General features: G+C 44.1%; 1 protein-coding gene across 2 annotated transcripts in view; it reads left to right on the top strand.

Moving 5' to 3' along the window:
* Positions 1–16,387, top strand: part of LOC106607224 (SH3 and PX domain-containing protein 2A) — a 112,694-nt gene that overhangs the window by 61,203 nt on the left and 35,104 nt on the right. For both annotated transcript variants that reach the window (XM_014203975.2, XM_014203971.2), the window contains exon 7: positions 13,637–13,765. In XM_014203975.2, the coding sequence (XP_014059450.1) occupies positions 13,637–13,765 (129 nt within the window). The remainder of the gene's footprint in view (positions 1–13,636; positions 13,766–16,387) is intronic.

Raw genomic sequence — 16,387 nt, forward strand, 5'->3', positions numbered from 1 at the left:
CAGGTTATATGGTTTCTGAGTGAAATCATTTAGTCAAACCTTTAATCATATAATTTCCATTACAATACCCCATCCAGAAGCCATGGATTACAGGCAACATTCGCACTGAGCTAAAGGGTAGAGCTGCCGCTTTCAAGGTGCGGGACTCTAACCCAGAAGCTTACAAGAAATCCCGCTATGCCCTGCGACAAACCATCAAACAAGCAAAGCGTCAATAAAGGGCTAAGATTGAATCATACTACACCGGCTCCGACACTTGTCTTATGTGGCAGGGCTTGCAAACTATTACAGACTACAAAGGGAAGCACAGCCACGAGTTGCCCAGTGACACGAGCCTACCAGACGAGCTAAATCACTTCAATGCTCGCTTCGAGGCAAGCAACACTGAGGCATGCATGAGAGCATCAGCTGTTCCAGACGACTGGGTGATCATGCTCTCCGTAGCCGACGTGAGTAAGACCTTTAAACAGGTTAACATACACAAGGCTGCGGGGCCAGACGGATTACCAGGACGTGTGCTCTGGGCATGTGCTGACCAACTGACAGGTGTCTTCACTGACATTTTCAACTTGTCCCTGATTGAGTCTGTAATACCAACATGTTTCAAGCAGACCACCATAGTCCCTGTGCCCAAGAACACAAAGGCAACCTGCCTAAATGACTGCAGACTCGTAGCACTCACATCCGTAGCCATGAAGTGCTTTGAAAGGTTGGTAATGGCTCACATCAACACCATTATCCCAGAAACCCTAGACCAACTCCAATTTGCATACCGCCCCAACAGATCCACAGATGATGCAATCTCTACTGCATTCCACACTGCCCTTTCCCACCTGGTCAAAAGGAACACTTATGTGAGAATGCTATTCATTGACTACAGCTCAATGTTCAACACCATAGTACCTTCAAAGCTCATCACTAAGCTAAGGATCCTGGGACTAAACACCTCCCTCTGCAACTGGATCGTGGACTTCCTGACAGGCCGCCCCCAGGTGGTGAGGGTAGGTAGCAACACATCTGCCACGCTGATCCTCAACACTGGAGCTCCCCAGGGGTGCGTGCTTAGTCTCCTCCTGTACTCCCTGTTCACCCACGACTGCATGACCAGGCACGACTCCAACGCCATCATTAAGTTTGCAGACGACACAACAGTGGTAGGCCTGATCACCGACAATGACGAGACAGCCTATAGGGAGGAGGTCAGAGACCTGGCCGGGTGGTGCCAGAATTACAACCTATCCCTCAATGTAACCAAGACTAAAGTGATGATTGTGGACTACAGGAAAAGGAGGACCGAGCACGCCCCCATTCTCATCAACGGGGCTGTAGTGGAGCAGGTTGAGAGCTTCAAGTTCCTTGGTGTCCACATCAACAACAAACTAGAATGGTCCAAACACACCAAGACAGTTGTGAAGAGGGCACGACAAAGCCTATTCCCCCTCAGGAAACAAACATTTTTGGCATGGGTCCTGAGATCCTCAAAAGGTTCTAAGGCTGCAACATCGAGAGCATCCTGACTGGTTGCGTCACTGCCTGGTACGGCAATTGCTCGGCCTCCGACCGCAAGGCACTACAGAGGGTAGTGCGTACGGCCCAGTACTTCACTGGGGCTAAGCTGCCTGCCATCCAGAACCTCTACACCAGGAAGGCCCTAAAAATTGTCAAAGACCCCAGCCACCCGTCATAGAGTGTTCTCTCTACTACCGCGTTGCAAACGGTACCGGAGTGCCAAGTCTAGGACAAAAAGGCTTCTCAACAGTTTTTACCCCCAAGCCATAAGACTCCTGAACAGGTAATGAAATGGCTACCCGGACTATTTGCATTTTGTCCCGCCACCCACCACCCTCCAACCCCTCTTTTACGCTGCTGCTACTCTCTGTTTATCATATATGTATAGTCACTTTAACCATATCTACATGTACATACTACCTCAATCAGCCTGACTAACCGGTATCTGTATGTAGCCTCACTACTTTTATAGCCTCACCACTAGCCTCGCTACTGTTATTTTTCACTGTCTTTTTACTGTTGTTTTATTTCTTTACTTACCTATTATTCACTTAATACCTTTTTTGCACTATTGGTTAGAGCCTGTAAGTAAGCATTTCACTGTAAGGTCTACACCTGTTGTAGTCGGCGCATGTGACAAATAAACTTTGATTTGAAATTTGATTTGATTTGCTGGCAGATTAGCAGTCAAAATGCTTTATATGCTGAAGCATACAATCCAGAGTGGGTTCCTGGCAGGCTGATCAGATTCAATAGCAGCCTCAGAGGCTGATGAATCAGGATGCTGCCTTGAAGGCTGTCTGCAATGAGTAAGCTGGTTCATATGTAAGGCTCCTTAAAGACAGCCTTCAAGGCAGCATCCTGATTCATCAGCCTCTGAGACTGCTATTGAATCTGATCAGCCTGCCAGGAACCCACTCTGGATTGTATGCTTCAGCATATAAAGCATTTTGACTGCTAATCTGCCAGCAAATCAATGGTGGAATCCCTCAATGGTGCTGCCCATGCTAAAACAACCTTTGGGCCACTAGAGGCCTCTATTGTTCTCTATGGTTGTTACCCCACTTAACCTCTTCCTTGTGGAAATGCTCCCATTTATGTTTTGTTAATCGAGGAGAAAGATAACATTTTAGTAAAATGCAAAGGCGGCATTGATCTCTTTGTCCAGAAACACTACATCAAACATGAACCAGGCCAACAGCACCAGTGATGAATGCCCTAACTACTGTCCCAATAAGGTACATCTCTAGGGCAGTGGTCACCAACTTTTTCTGAGTCAAGATCCCTTTCGCAGTCAAAAAGCAAGCCAAGATCTACCACTCATATTTTTTTTGATCATGACTTACAAAATGTAAATTAACCTAATCATTTCTTTTGTAAGAATGAGGTTTGTGCAGTAGGCCTAGTACATTATCACATCATATTGGCTATAATGCCTGGCCTGCCAATTATGTTCTTCTCAGACCATATTATATATCAAAACTTGAGCTTTGATTACAAATGAGATCAGTTGGTGTAGCACTTGCAAGGCACAGGTGAGCATTCATTTTCAAATAATTTGCTTTTTTATTTTACTGGACTGATGGTAACTGCATCAGATGATCATGGTGCTTTCAAGACAACTGGGAACGCTGAAAAAAGCTATGTCAAATCATGATGTCAGTGATCTTCAGTTCGGAAAGTCAAAGGTCTAGAAAGATGCCAGAGTTTCTGATTTGGAATTCTGAGTTGGATGACCGTTCAGGTTGTTCCTATGACCTGAGATAGTTAAATATTCCTTGATATTAAAAGAGACAAGACAAGCTGCTAATAATAATACAAATGCTGGGCTATCTATACACTTGGCTACTCATTCATTGCAGCTGTAGCGCGAATAGAAGTAGGGAGAAGTGTGTTTTATTTTTTGTAATTGTGTTGAATAAGAACAGGGTTGATAGTGCTGAATAAACAATTAAACATGAACTTACAGCTCTTTGCTGTATTCTTTGACAGTCTCTCTGTGGTCATGGTTTTAAAAGTTATTCAATCTTACGTAGGCTAGTATCAAACTTTGCTGTGGCCGGTGTCATGGAAGCTTTGTATGCATGGTGATTTGAGCTTTCCGATTGGCCAGCGCAGTATGCGCACTCGATTTAGCCACAGATCTACTGGTCAGCCGGGTAAGCAGAGTTTTTCTTTTCAGACAATGGTTCAAAATGGGAATACTTTGCTTACCCGGTGCTCTGGGCTTCTGAATCAAGTGCACCTACCGCAACAGCACAACAGGAATTTTAAAAAAGGAGCGCAAGCCTTTTATCACATCCGTTATCATTGGCTTTTCTACATAAATGTTTGGTGATTGACTAGGAATGCCATGAAGATTGACCACGGTCGACCAGTTGGTGACCACTGCTCTAGGGCATGTGCTTATTGGGCCATTATAATTAGACCCTGTCCAGAAGAAACCATAAAACCTCCTCCCTAGGCACTTGTGTAGATCTGAAACAACTTGATAGGTTTAAGCAATAGGGTGAATGCACTTTGAAGTAAATCTCAGCTCTGTTAAAAATGCACTCAAGAAAATATTTTATTGATCCAAGAAAATATTTTATTGATCATAGTGATTCAGGACTAAAATAGGTTAATATGCCCCACCAACATTAGACAACTACACAGAAAGCCCTTCAATTAATGAAATAAGTAAATAAAATCATTAATAAGAATAGTCAGATTAATTGATACCTGTCATGGACATGGTGGCATAGCAGGAAGAATGGCATTGCATGAACCTAGAGGTCGTCGTGAGTTCAAATCCCAGGTGAGGAAATGTTGCATAATAAATATTGAACATGCACAATGTAATCATGTTAACAGAGTGTACAAAACATTATGAACATCTGCTCTTTCCATGACATAGACTGACCAGGTAAAAGCTATGATACCTTATTTATGTCACCTGTTAAATCCACTTCAGTCAGTGTAGATCAGGGATTTCCAAACCTGTCCCTGGAGAGCTACCGTCCTGTAGGTTTTTCTCTCCTACCCTAATCTAGCACTCCTGATTCTAATAAATAGCTGGTTGATAAACTTAATCAGGTTAGTTAGAACCGGTTAGTTAGAGCTCTCCAGGAACAGGGTTGGAGACGACAGGTTAAAGAAGGATTTTTTAGCCTTGAGACAATTGAGACATGGATTGTGTATGTGTGCCATTCAGAGGATCAATGGGCAAGACAAAATATTTAAATGTTTTTGAATGAGGTATGTTAGTAGGTGCCAGGTGCACCGGTTTGAGTGTGTCAAGAACTGCAACGCTGCTGGGTTTTTCACACTCAACAGTTTCCTGTGTGTATCAAGAATGGTCCACCACCCAAAGAACATCTAGCCAACTTGACACAATTGTGGGAAACATTGGCGTCAACATGGGCCAGCATCCCTGTGGAAGGCTTTTGAAACCTTGTAGAGTCCATGCCCCGACCAATTTCTTTATTTATTTAACCGTTATTTAACTAGGCAAGTCAGTTAAGAACAAATTCTTATTTACAATGACGGCCTACACCTGCCAAAACTGGACGACGCTGGGCCAATTGTGTGCCGCTCTATGGGACTCTCAATCCGGGACCGTTGTGATACAGCCTGAATTCAAACCAGGGTGTCTGTAGTGACACCTCTAGCACTGAGATGCAGTGCCTTAGACCGCTGTGCCACTCAGGAGCCCAAATTGAGGCTGTTCTGAGGGCAAAAGGGGTGCAACTCAATATTAGGAAGGTGTTCCTAATGTTTTGTACACTCAGTGTAAATCTGTGAGGAGAGATGTAAACAGAAAGAGTGGCTAATAGGGATATTTAATTGAGGTATGCACGCAGGAAGGCACGCAGGTACCTTAGCAGGCAGGCACACACACACACACACATACTGTACCACATGTAAACACAGTAGTCTAGAGTCTAGACACTAAAGTTGTTGAGATTCTGAGATTCAAGGAAGGGTAGGGAAACTAATATCAATCATACACTACATGACCAAAAGCATGTGGACACCTGCTCATCAAACATCTCATTCCAAAATCATGGGCATTAATATGGTCCCCCCTTTGCTGCTACAACAGCCTCCACTCTTCTGGTAAGGCTTTCCACTAGATGTTGGAGCCTTGCTGCAGGGACTTGTTTTTATTTAGCCACAAGACCTTTAGTGAGGTTGGGTACTAATTTGGGTGATTAGGCCTGGCTCGCAGTCTGCGTTCCAATTCAACCCAAATGTGTTCGATGGGGTTGAGGTAAGGTATCTGTGCAGGCCAGTAAAGTTCTTCCACACCGACCTTGACAAAGCATTTTTGTATGGACCTTGCTTTGTGCACATTGTCATGCTGAAACAGGAAAGGATCTTCCCCAAACTGTTGCCACAAAGTTGGGGGCACTGAATTGTCTAGAATGTCATTGTATGCTGTTGCATTTACAGTGTGCACTATGCATTCGGGCAGGTAGCATTCTCCTGGCACTGGCCTAACCCAGATTAGTCCGTCGGACTGCCAGATGGTGAAGCATGATTCATCACTCCAGAAAACTTGGCACTTGACATTGCGTATGGTGAATTTTGGCTTGTGTGCAGCTGCTCGGGCATGCAAACCCATTTTTTGAACCTCCCGATGAACAGTTCTTGTGCTGACGTTGCTTCCAGAGGCAGTTTGGAACTCGGTCGTGAGTGTTGCAACCAAGGAAAGATGATTTTTACTCGCTACACGCTTCAGCACTCGGTGGTCCCGTTCTGTAAGCTTGTGTGGCCTAACACTTCGCGGCTGAACCGTTGTTGCTCCTAAACGTTTCCACTTCACAATAACATCACTTCAATTTGATTGGAGCAGATCTAGCAGGGCAGAAATGTGATGAACTGACATGTTGGAAAGGTGGCATCCTATGACGGTGCCATGTTGAAAGTCACTGAGCTCTCCACTAAGGCCATTCTACTGCCAATGTTTGTCTATGGAGATTGCATGGCTATGTGCTCGATTTTATACACTTGTCAGCAACGGGTTTGGTTGAAATAGCCGAATCCACTAATTTGAAGGAGTGTCCACATACTTTTGTGTATATAGTGTATGTAATAAAAGCAACATTTATCTCAGTTTGTTGACCCTAGTATGGCTACTACTTCCAGCACACTAAAACATACTCCTTCAATCTATCAAATACATTTTAGCTACTGCATCTAATTTGAATTGCTTCAGATGATGGAGTTGGAGAATACACACCCACTGTAAGTCACATGTGCGTACTAAAGCTACAGAGCTAGGAGAGACAATATACACACACACGCACACGCACACACACACACACACACACACACACACACACACACACACACACACACACACACACACACACACACACACACACACACACACACACACACACACACACACACACACACACACACACAGTTGAAGTGGGAAGTTTACATACACCTTAGCCAAATACATTTAAACTCAGTTTTTCACAATTCCTGAAAATGTAATCCAAGTAAAACTTCCCTGTCATAGGTCAGTTAGGATCACCACTTTATTTTAAGAATGTGAAATCTCAGAATAATAGTAGAGGGAATTATTTCAGCTTTTATTTCTTTCATCACATTCCTAGTTTGTCAGAAGTTTACATACACTCAATTAGTATTTAGTAGCATTGCCTTTAAATTGTTTAACTTGGGTCAAACAATAAGTTGGGTGAATTTTGGCCCATTCCTCCTGACAGAGCTGGTGTAACTGAGTCAGGTTTGTAGGCCTCCTTGTTTGCACGTGCATTTTCAGTTCTGCCCACAAATGTTCTATAGGATTGAGGTCAGGGCTTTGCGATGGCCACTCCTATACCTTGACTTTGTTGTCCTTAAGCCATTTTGCCACAACTTTGAAAGTATGCTTAAGGTCATTGTCCATTTGGAAGACCCATTTGCGACCAAGCTTTAACTTCCTGACTGATGTCTTGAAATGTTGCTTCAATATATCCATATAATTTTCCTCCCTCATGATGCCATCTATTTAGTGAAGTGCACCAGTCCCTCCTGCAGCAAAGCACCCCCACAACATGATGCTGCCACCCCCGTGCTTCACGATTGGGATGGTGTTCTTCAGCTTGCAAGCCTCCCCCTTTTTCCTCCAAAAAATAATGATAGTCATTATAGACAAACAGTTCTATTTTTGTTTCATGAGATCAGAGGACATTTCTCCACAAAGTACGATCCTTGAGTCCCCATGTGCAGATGCAAAACGTAGTCTGGCTTTTTTTATGGTGGTTTTGAAGCAGTGGCTTCTTCCTTGCTGAGCAGCCTTTCAGGTTATGTCGGTATAGGACTCGTTTAACTGTGGATATAGATACTTTTGTACCTGTTTCCTCCAGCATCTTCACAAGGTCCTTTGCTGTTGTTCTGGGATTGATTTGCACTTTTCGCACCAAAGTCCGTTCATCTCCAGGAGACAGAATGCGTTTCCTTCCTGAGCGGCATGATGGCTGCGTGGTCCTATGGTGTTTATACTTGCGTACTATTGTTTGTGCAGATGAGCGTGGTACCTTAAGGCTCCCAAGGATGAACCAGACTTGTGGAGGTCTGCAGTTTTCTTTCTGAGATCTTGGCTGATTTCTTTTGATTTTCCCATGATGTCAAGCAAAGAGGCGCTGAGTTTGGTAGGCCTTGAAATACATCCACAGGTACACCTCCATTTAACTCAAATGATGCCAATTAGCCTATCAGAAGCTTTAAAGCCATGACATCATTTTCTGGAATTTTCCAAGCTGTTTAAAGGCACAGTCAACTTAGTGTATGTAATCTTCTGACCCACTGGAATTGTGATACAGTGAATTATATGTGAAATAATCTGTCTGTAAACAATTGTTGAAAAAATTACTTGTGTCATTGTCACGTCCTGACAAGTAAAAAGGGTTATTTGTCATTGTAGTTTGGTCAGGGCGTGGCAGGGGGTGTTTGTTTTGTGTGGTTCGGTGTTTTTGGTTTATGTTCTATATTTTCTATTTCTATGTTTATGTCTAGTTTTCAATTTCTATGTTGGGGTTTTGGCAATGACCTCCAATTAGAGGCAGCTGGTTGTCGTTGTCTCTAATTGGAGGACATATTTAGTTGGGTTTGTTTTCACTTGTGTTATGTGGGTGGTTGTTTCCAGTATAGTCTGTGCACCTTACTGGACTGTTTTTGTCGGCAGTTTATTTTATTTAAGTGTTTTCTTTAACCTCTCTGGGCCAGTGGGACGTTTGCGTCCCACCTAGTCAACAGCCAGTGGAATCGCGTCGCGCGAAATACAAATACCTCATAAATGCTATAACTTCAATTTCTCAAACATATGACTATTTTACACCATTTTATAGATACACCTCTCCTGAATCGAACCACGTTGTCCGATTTCAAAAAGGCTTTACAGCAAAAGCAAAACATTAGATTATGTTAGGAGAGTACCCAGCCCAAAATAATCACACTGCCATTTTCAAAGCAACTAGCATGCATCACAAATACCCAAAACACAGCTAAATGCAGCACTAACCTTGGACAATTTTCATTAGATAACACTCCTAGGACATCATGTTACACAATACATGCATTTCTTGTTCGACAAAGTTCATATTTATATATAAAAACAGCATTTTACATCGGCGCGTGACATTCAGAAAATACTTTCCCTCAAATGCTTCCGGTGAAACAGCACTACAGCTTACTAAATTACTATTCGAAAACATTGGTAAATTATAATATTGTCATTCAAAGAATTATAGATTAACATCTCGTGAATGCAACCAGCATTGCCAGATTTAAAAATAACTTTACTGGGATATCACACTTTGCAATAAACGAGGTGCTATGCTCAGAAAAATAGGCTAGGCGATACAGGTTAGCGCCATCTTGGAACCATCTAAAATCAAATATACTATTGTAAATATTCCCTTACCTTTGATTATCTTCATCAGAAGGCACTTCCAGGAATCCCAGGTCCACAACAAATGTAGTTTTGTTCGAAAAAGTTAATAATTTATGTCCCAATAGCTCCTTCTTGTTAGCGCGTTCCGAAGGCTACACATAATGTACGAGGCGCGCGGGACTTGTCATCACGAATGTGCAAAAAATATATATTTACTTTCGTTCAAACATGTCAAATGTTGTATAACATAAATCTTTAGGGCCTTTTTCAATCAGAGCTTCAATAATATTCAAGGCGGACGATTGCATTGTCTTACTAAACGTTTCGGAATGAGAGGGTACCCATGGGCGCCCGCATCATAGTAGTAATGGCCCTCCCTCTATGACCAACTTTCCAGGGCTCTCTTTAGGTCAGTTTCTACCAGAGAAGACTCAAACCACTTTGTAAAGACTGGTGACATCTAGTGGAAGCCTTAGGAAGTGCTAAATGAATCCTAACTCACGGTGTGTTTCATAGGCAAAGTGTGGAAGGTGATTCCACAAATCAGATTTCCACTTCCTGCATGGAATCTTCTCAGGTTTTGGCCTGCCATATGAGTTCTGTTATACTCACAGACACCATTCAAACCGTTTTAGAAACTTTAGAGTGTTTTCTATCCAAATACTAATTATATGCATATTCTAGTTAATGGGCAGGAGTAGTAACCAGATTAAATCGGGTACGTTTTTTATCCGGCCGTGCAAATACTGCCCCCTAGCCCCAACAGGTTTTAATAAAGAAAGTAGATGAGCACTTTACCCGCTGAGTTTTGGTCCAATCCTTACGACGCATATGACAGAACCACCCACCAAACAAGGACCAAGCAGCGGAAGAAGGAGCAGCAGGAGAGATATTTGGAGTCATGAATGTGGGAGGAGATCCTTGATGGCAAGGGTCCATGAACCCAGGCTGGGGAGTACCGGCGACTGAAGGAGGAACTGGAGGCAGCAAAGGCAGAACGATGTTTCTGGGAGAGGAGAGTAAGGGAGCAACATGAGGCCAAGAGGCATCCCCCCCCCCAAAAATGGGGGGGGGGGGGGGGGGGCACACGGGGAGTTGGGCAGAGTCAAAGTGGAGACCTGAGCCAACTCCCCGTTCTTATTATGGAGAGCGACGGATCAAGCAAGCACCTTGTTACGCAGAAATGCGCACGGTGTCGCCCATACGCACGCACAGTCCGGTACGGCCAATAAGGGCTCCGCAGCGTTGCCGGGCAAGAGATGGCCGGCAGCCAGGAAGAAGTGTGCCGGCACAACGGATCTGGTCTCCAGTGCGTCTCCTCGGCCCAGTTTACCTTGCGCCTGCTCTACGCACGGCAGCTCTCATTTCCCAGCACAGCCCAGTTCGCCCTGTGCCAGCGCTCCGCCCGTGCCGGGCTACAGTGACTATCCAGCCAGGACGGGTTGTGCAGGCCATGCATTCCAGACCTCCAGTGCGTCTCCAAGACCCAGTGTACCCTGTGCCTGTTCCTGCTCCTCGCACTAGCCCTGAGGTGCGTGTTACTAGGCTGGCGCCTCCAAAGCCATAAAACGTCTAGTGCGCCTGCCCAGTCCAGTACGTTCTGTTCCTGCTCTCCGCACTAGCCCTGAGGTGCGTGTCACTAGCCTGGCGCCTCCAAAGCCAGCCCCACGCATCAGACCTCCAGTGCGCCTGCCCAGTCCAGTACGTCCTGTTCCTGCTCCCCGCATGAGCCCCGAGGTGCGTGTTACTAGTCTGGCGCCTCCTATGCCAGTCCCACACATCAGGCCTCCAGCGACGCTCCTCAGCCCTGAGCATCCAGCGACGCTCCTCAGCCCTGAGTCTCCAGCGACGCTCCTCAGCCCTGAGTCTCCAGCGACTCTCCTCAGCCCGGAGTCTCCAGCGACGCTCCTCAGCCCTGAGTCTCCAGCGACGCTCCTCAGCCCTGAGCCCTGACAAGCTGAATGTACCGAGCAGTATGTTTAAAATACTAGCACACAGTTCAGACACACATGGAAACCCCACAAGACATACAACCAGAGGTCTCTTCACAGTCCCCAAGTCCAGAACAGACCATGGGAGGCGCACAGTACTACATAGAGCCATGACTACAACTTTACTAGTTGGCAGGTTATTATTTTGGATGCTATTGAAGCTGAGCTCATCCGGATGAGTTATTAGTGCTTTGACATTTGTGATACCTGCCCCTCAGCATAGAATGGGAACATAATCCTAATTTACGTAAATGTTCATCTTTAGTCTGAAAGCTGCCGTCATGTCCTCTCTTTTTACTCAATCAATTCTTATCTAATAGTATTTATTGGACTGGAATCATGCTATTTTCCATCGTGTGAGATAGAGCTCTCTGTACAATGTTCCAGACACTGAGTTTACCACAGGTTGAATAATGTTTTCATTTGGACGTGGTTGGCTTCATCTAGTTTATAACATTTGTTTTGTAGACATTTCTCTTGATTATGTGATACGGTAACTCAGCTAATTCATTTATTTTTCACGAAATACTGTAATTTATCTCAGCTAAGAGAGAAACAGTACATTGACAATGAGTACCACAGAGCATTTGTGCTGTATCCTCCATCTTAGTATCCATATACTTGAACTGTCTGTTGGCAGTTAAACTATATATTATTACTCAGGCAAGCCTTGAAGTAGCTTGGAATTTAGACCAAAGGATATCCTGGTTTTGAATCCGGATACATAGTATGTGCTGTATACTGTGTTCTTATGTGATCTGTAAATCATTTCTCTCCTCTCCGTTTTACGAAACTCTGTGGCCAGTCTGAGCCATCAGTAATGTGTGAAATCCATCTCAGCAGTGTCTGATTCTAGGGTACAGCTGACATGTGTTAGTTCTGCTGCTAAACTGGGTTGTCTCAGTTCATTCTAGGCTGCAGCTGGAGATGTTTTGGAGTGACTTTTTAAGGTTTAGTGTGCAGTGGTAGGTGGTTGAATTTGTTTTGAAGATGTAGTTTATTTACTGTTTTAAATTCATGCAACAGGTGCTTTGTTTTTGAAAATGAGAAACATCCCTAATGATCTTTGTGTTTTCTCCTTTTGATGTTAAGGTTATGGCTTGGCTTTTTGTACAATACCAGTCCATGTATATTTAAGTGTGATTTACTCTTTGCAAACTGGTTTATGTTCTGAAATTCATATCATAACATCACTACCATGTAATGCAACATGGACTGCACAGTTTGTATAAAAGACAGATACAGTAGATATATGAAGAAAAATAAAGCAATGTTTGTGATCACAGCTTAATAAGAGCCACCTCATCTATAATACTGACACATTCTTGGATGTTTGATCAATGTACTCCACTGGACAAAAACGGATTAAATCAACGTTGTTTCCACATAAAAAAAGCCATCAACGTAAGTGAACTTCGTAACCCTAACTTTTAACCTAATCCAATTACATTATTATTATTTATATTTGACGTTGAATTCACGTTAGTTGACAACTAAACAAAATGTAAGACTCGATGATGAACTGACGTCTGTGCCCAGTGGAATGGTCCTGCTGAATAACATTGTCAAAACTAAGTCATTGCTGGTGCTAATATGGTTAACCTAGCGAGGCCAGGAAAGAAGCTTTCCATTGGCAATACTAAATGAAAGTCCTGTGCTCTTGTGTTTCACAGCAGCCGAGGCCCGGCCTCCTGAGCTCAACTCCAGCCCACTCATCTGGTTCTATTTAAGGCCTTCAGTGTCGACTCTTATGATTGGTGTACACAACCCCCCCTACTCTTCCTCCAGCTCCAGCCCCAACAAGGAGAAGGAGGCTTTTTAACAGACTGTTTATTTTCCAGGGGAAATTGTGCCTTTCTCCCGCTCCACTGTTCTATCGACAACCGGCTGCTGCTCCTGCTCTTTCTTTCTCTTTCTCTCTATTGCTTTCCTCTTTTCCTCTCCATCCATTCCTATTTTTCTATCTCAAGTATAGACTATGGATGAGGCCCCCCAACAGCTTAGAATGGATTCTCTTCAGCAAACTGCTTGATGTATTTTGGGAGACTTTCAGTTTAATAGGCGTTCCTTTTTGACACTCCAGCTATATGGCCAGACTCTTGGGAAAATGCACAGAGCCCAGCGTGTGTTCCCATTGGCTGAGGTCTACTGACAAATTGGCCTATGGCGCAGAGGGTGCCCGGCGGTCGCTCTCGCGGACCCATGACCGGGAGCTGGCTGACAGCGTGTTTTTTCCCATCAACCCCAGGTTTGGATGGTGCCAATCCTATGCTACTGGAGCAGTACATGGTGGTGGCCAACTATGAGAAGCAGGAGCCGGCGGAAATCAGCCTGCAGGCCGGCAAACTGGTAGACGTCATCGATAAGAGCGAGAGTGGTGAGTGACCAACCTACACACGCATGCATGCAGGCACACACGTGCGCACACACACACAGTGATGCAAACCTATTCATGCACACTTTCCGGCCAGCATCCACATGAGAATTCCCATTTTCACCTCTCAGTCTGGGGTCCCGGTCTTTTCTTCATCCCCTTCTTCCTCCCTTCTTTACCTCTCCCCCATTCCCCCCCCTCCCTTTATGTCCACAGCCTTCAAACTGTGCCTTAGCCCTGGAGGCTCACTTTGGCCTGCAGAGAGGCCTGTTTTTTCCCCTTGTTGGTTTAGGCCGGGGCCAGAATGTTGCCTTTTGTAGGAGGAATGTCTCCCAGACTCCTATATTAATTATCCAGCTCACTTTAATGGAAAAACAGAGAGACATGCTGGATTTACATATGCCAGCTGCACGGGGTCCTGAGTCAGCTGTTTAACCTCTGAAAATGGAGTGCTAGGAGCTGATCCTCAAAAGGAACTGAAAATAATCTTCATCTGGCCCTTGTTGAGATTCATTAAATTTGGCTTTTTCACAGTGAAGGGTGATAATTGTTACGCAGAGCTTAGTCTATTGACTGTTATGCATATCATGCCCTCCAGTAGAAACAATGAAATGATCTACTCTTTATAAAGTCCTGTATACATATGTTGATGGTCTTACTTGATATGTCAGTGTTTACTTTTGCCTATACACTTTGACCCAGTTAAGACTCACTAACTCTTGCACTATAACATACAAACACACCTCACCATTAACTGAACCACAGTTTTAGCTGACGCAGCATAAGGAAATCTGTGTAGTTTTCCTTTCCCTTCAGTAGAATGAAATAAGAAGTTTTGTCATATCCATCTCCAAAGCCTCTAGAGCGAGAGACAGGCTCAGTAACAGAGGTTGACGTCCTGGCTTAAATGGTGTTCCCAGACAGTAAAGCAGTAATGGGACTCATATGTTCTTCAAAGAGGAGGGGAAACAGTGATCAGAAAAGCAATTTGACTTAGGTTTCACATTGGGTGTGAGTAAAACCCCATGCCATAGAGGCCTAAAGGAAGAGAGTCAATTGACTCAGACTGCTTTGAAGTGTCTGTACCCACCCTTTGAGTTCCTCCGTTTATTTTTCCTTCTTGGTCCAGTTGGATTTGATCCCACTAGGGAGTCACGTTGAGGCAGATTTCCAAACACCTTGAAGTCCTTCTGCCCGAGGCCTTGACTTGAGTCCTTTCCTCCATAATAAGCATGGAGCTTGATGGATGATGCTGGTGACTGGGCTTTTGAAGGCTGCAGTACATTTAGATGACTACAGAGTAAATATGTCACTGGTCAGAGAGTTCACACACCTGCAAGTCTAACTGAATCACTGTCTGATTCATAGGTATACAACCAGTAGTGTATAGATGGCATTCGGCATCAACAACTCAAGCACTGTATGCAGGGGACTCCCAAGTATTGCAGAGGTAGCTAACTCAAAACCCATCAGAGCACTGTCTGAAGCCTGTAGTGTTCAACATAACAGTTAGCATTAGCTGAAGCCTGTAGTGTTTATCAGAATGGTTAGCATTAGTTGAAGCCTGTAGTGTTCAACAGAATGGTTAGCATTAGCTGAAGCCTGTAATGTTCATCAGAATGGTTAGCATTAGCTGAAGCCTGTTGTGTTCAACAGTATGGTTAGCATTAGCTGAAGCATGTATTGTTCATCAGAATGGTTAACATTAGCTAAAGCCTGTGGTGTTCATCAAATCAAATCAAACCAAATGTATTTATATAGCCCTTCTTACATCAGTTGATATATCAAAGTGCTGTACAGAAACCCAGCCTAAAACCCCAAACAGCAAGCAATGCAGGTGTAGAAGCATGGTGGCGAGGAAAAACTCCCTAGAAAGGCCAAAACCTAGGAAGAAACCTAGAGAGGAACCAGGCTATGAGGGGTGGCCAGTCCTCTGCTGGCTGTGCCAGGTGTAGATTATAACAGAACATGGCCAAGATGTTAAAATGCTCATAAATGACCAGCATGGTCAAATAATAGTAATCACAGTGAACAGGTCAGGGTTCCATAGCCGCAGGCAGAACAGTTGAAACTGGAGCAGCAGCACGGCCAGGTGGACTGGGGACAACAAGGAGTCATCATGCCAGGTAGTCCTGAGGCATGGTGCTAGGGCTCAGGTCCTCCATGAGAGAGAGAGAAAGAATTAGAGAGAGCATACTTAAATTCACACAGGATACCGGATAAGACAGGAGAAATACTCCAGATATAACAGATATAACCATTCATCAGAATGGTTAGCATTAGCTGAAGCCTGCAGTGCTCATCAGAATGGCTAGCACTAGCTGAATCCTGCAGTGTTCATCAGAATGGTTAGCATTAGCTAAGGCAAATTTCCTTACCTTGGATTAGATAATATACTTCTGACAGGGGCTTTGAATCTAAGTCAGTTCATGTAGGCACGTTCAACTTTCTCAGTTTTCCATGTCCCTTTCCAGGCCAAGCCATTATTTTCATTTGCACTGGTTTGTTGATACCCCTTTTGCATATTGGCCTTCAGTCAGTGTCATAGTTGATGATAATTCATGTTTTGGTGAGAGGGTGCTCCTGGTTATTAGATCAGGTACTGTGCCTTGTAAATAAACATAA

The sequence above is a fragment of the Salmo salar genome, chromosome ssa01 (assembly GCF_905237065.1).
Source record: "Salmo salar chromosome ssa01, Ssal_v3.1, whole genome shotgun sequence".
Classification (NCBI taxonomy): Eukaryota; Metazoa; Chordata; class Actinopteri; order Salmoniformes; family Salmonidae; genus Salmo; species Salmo salar.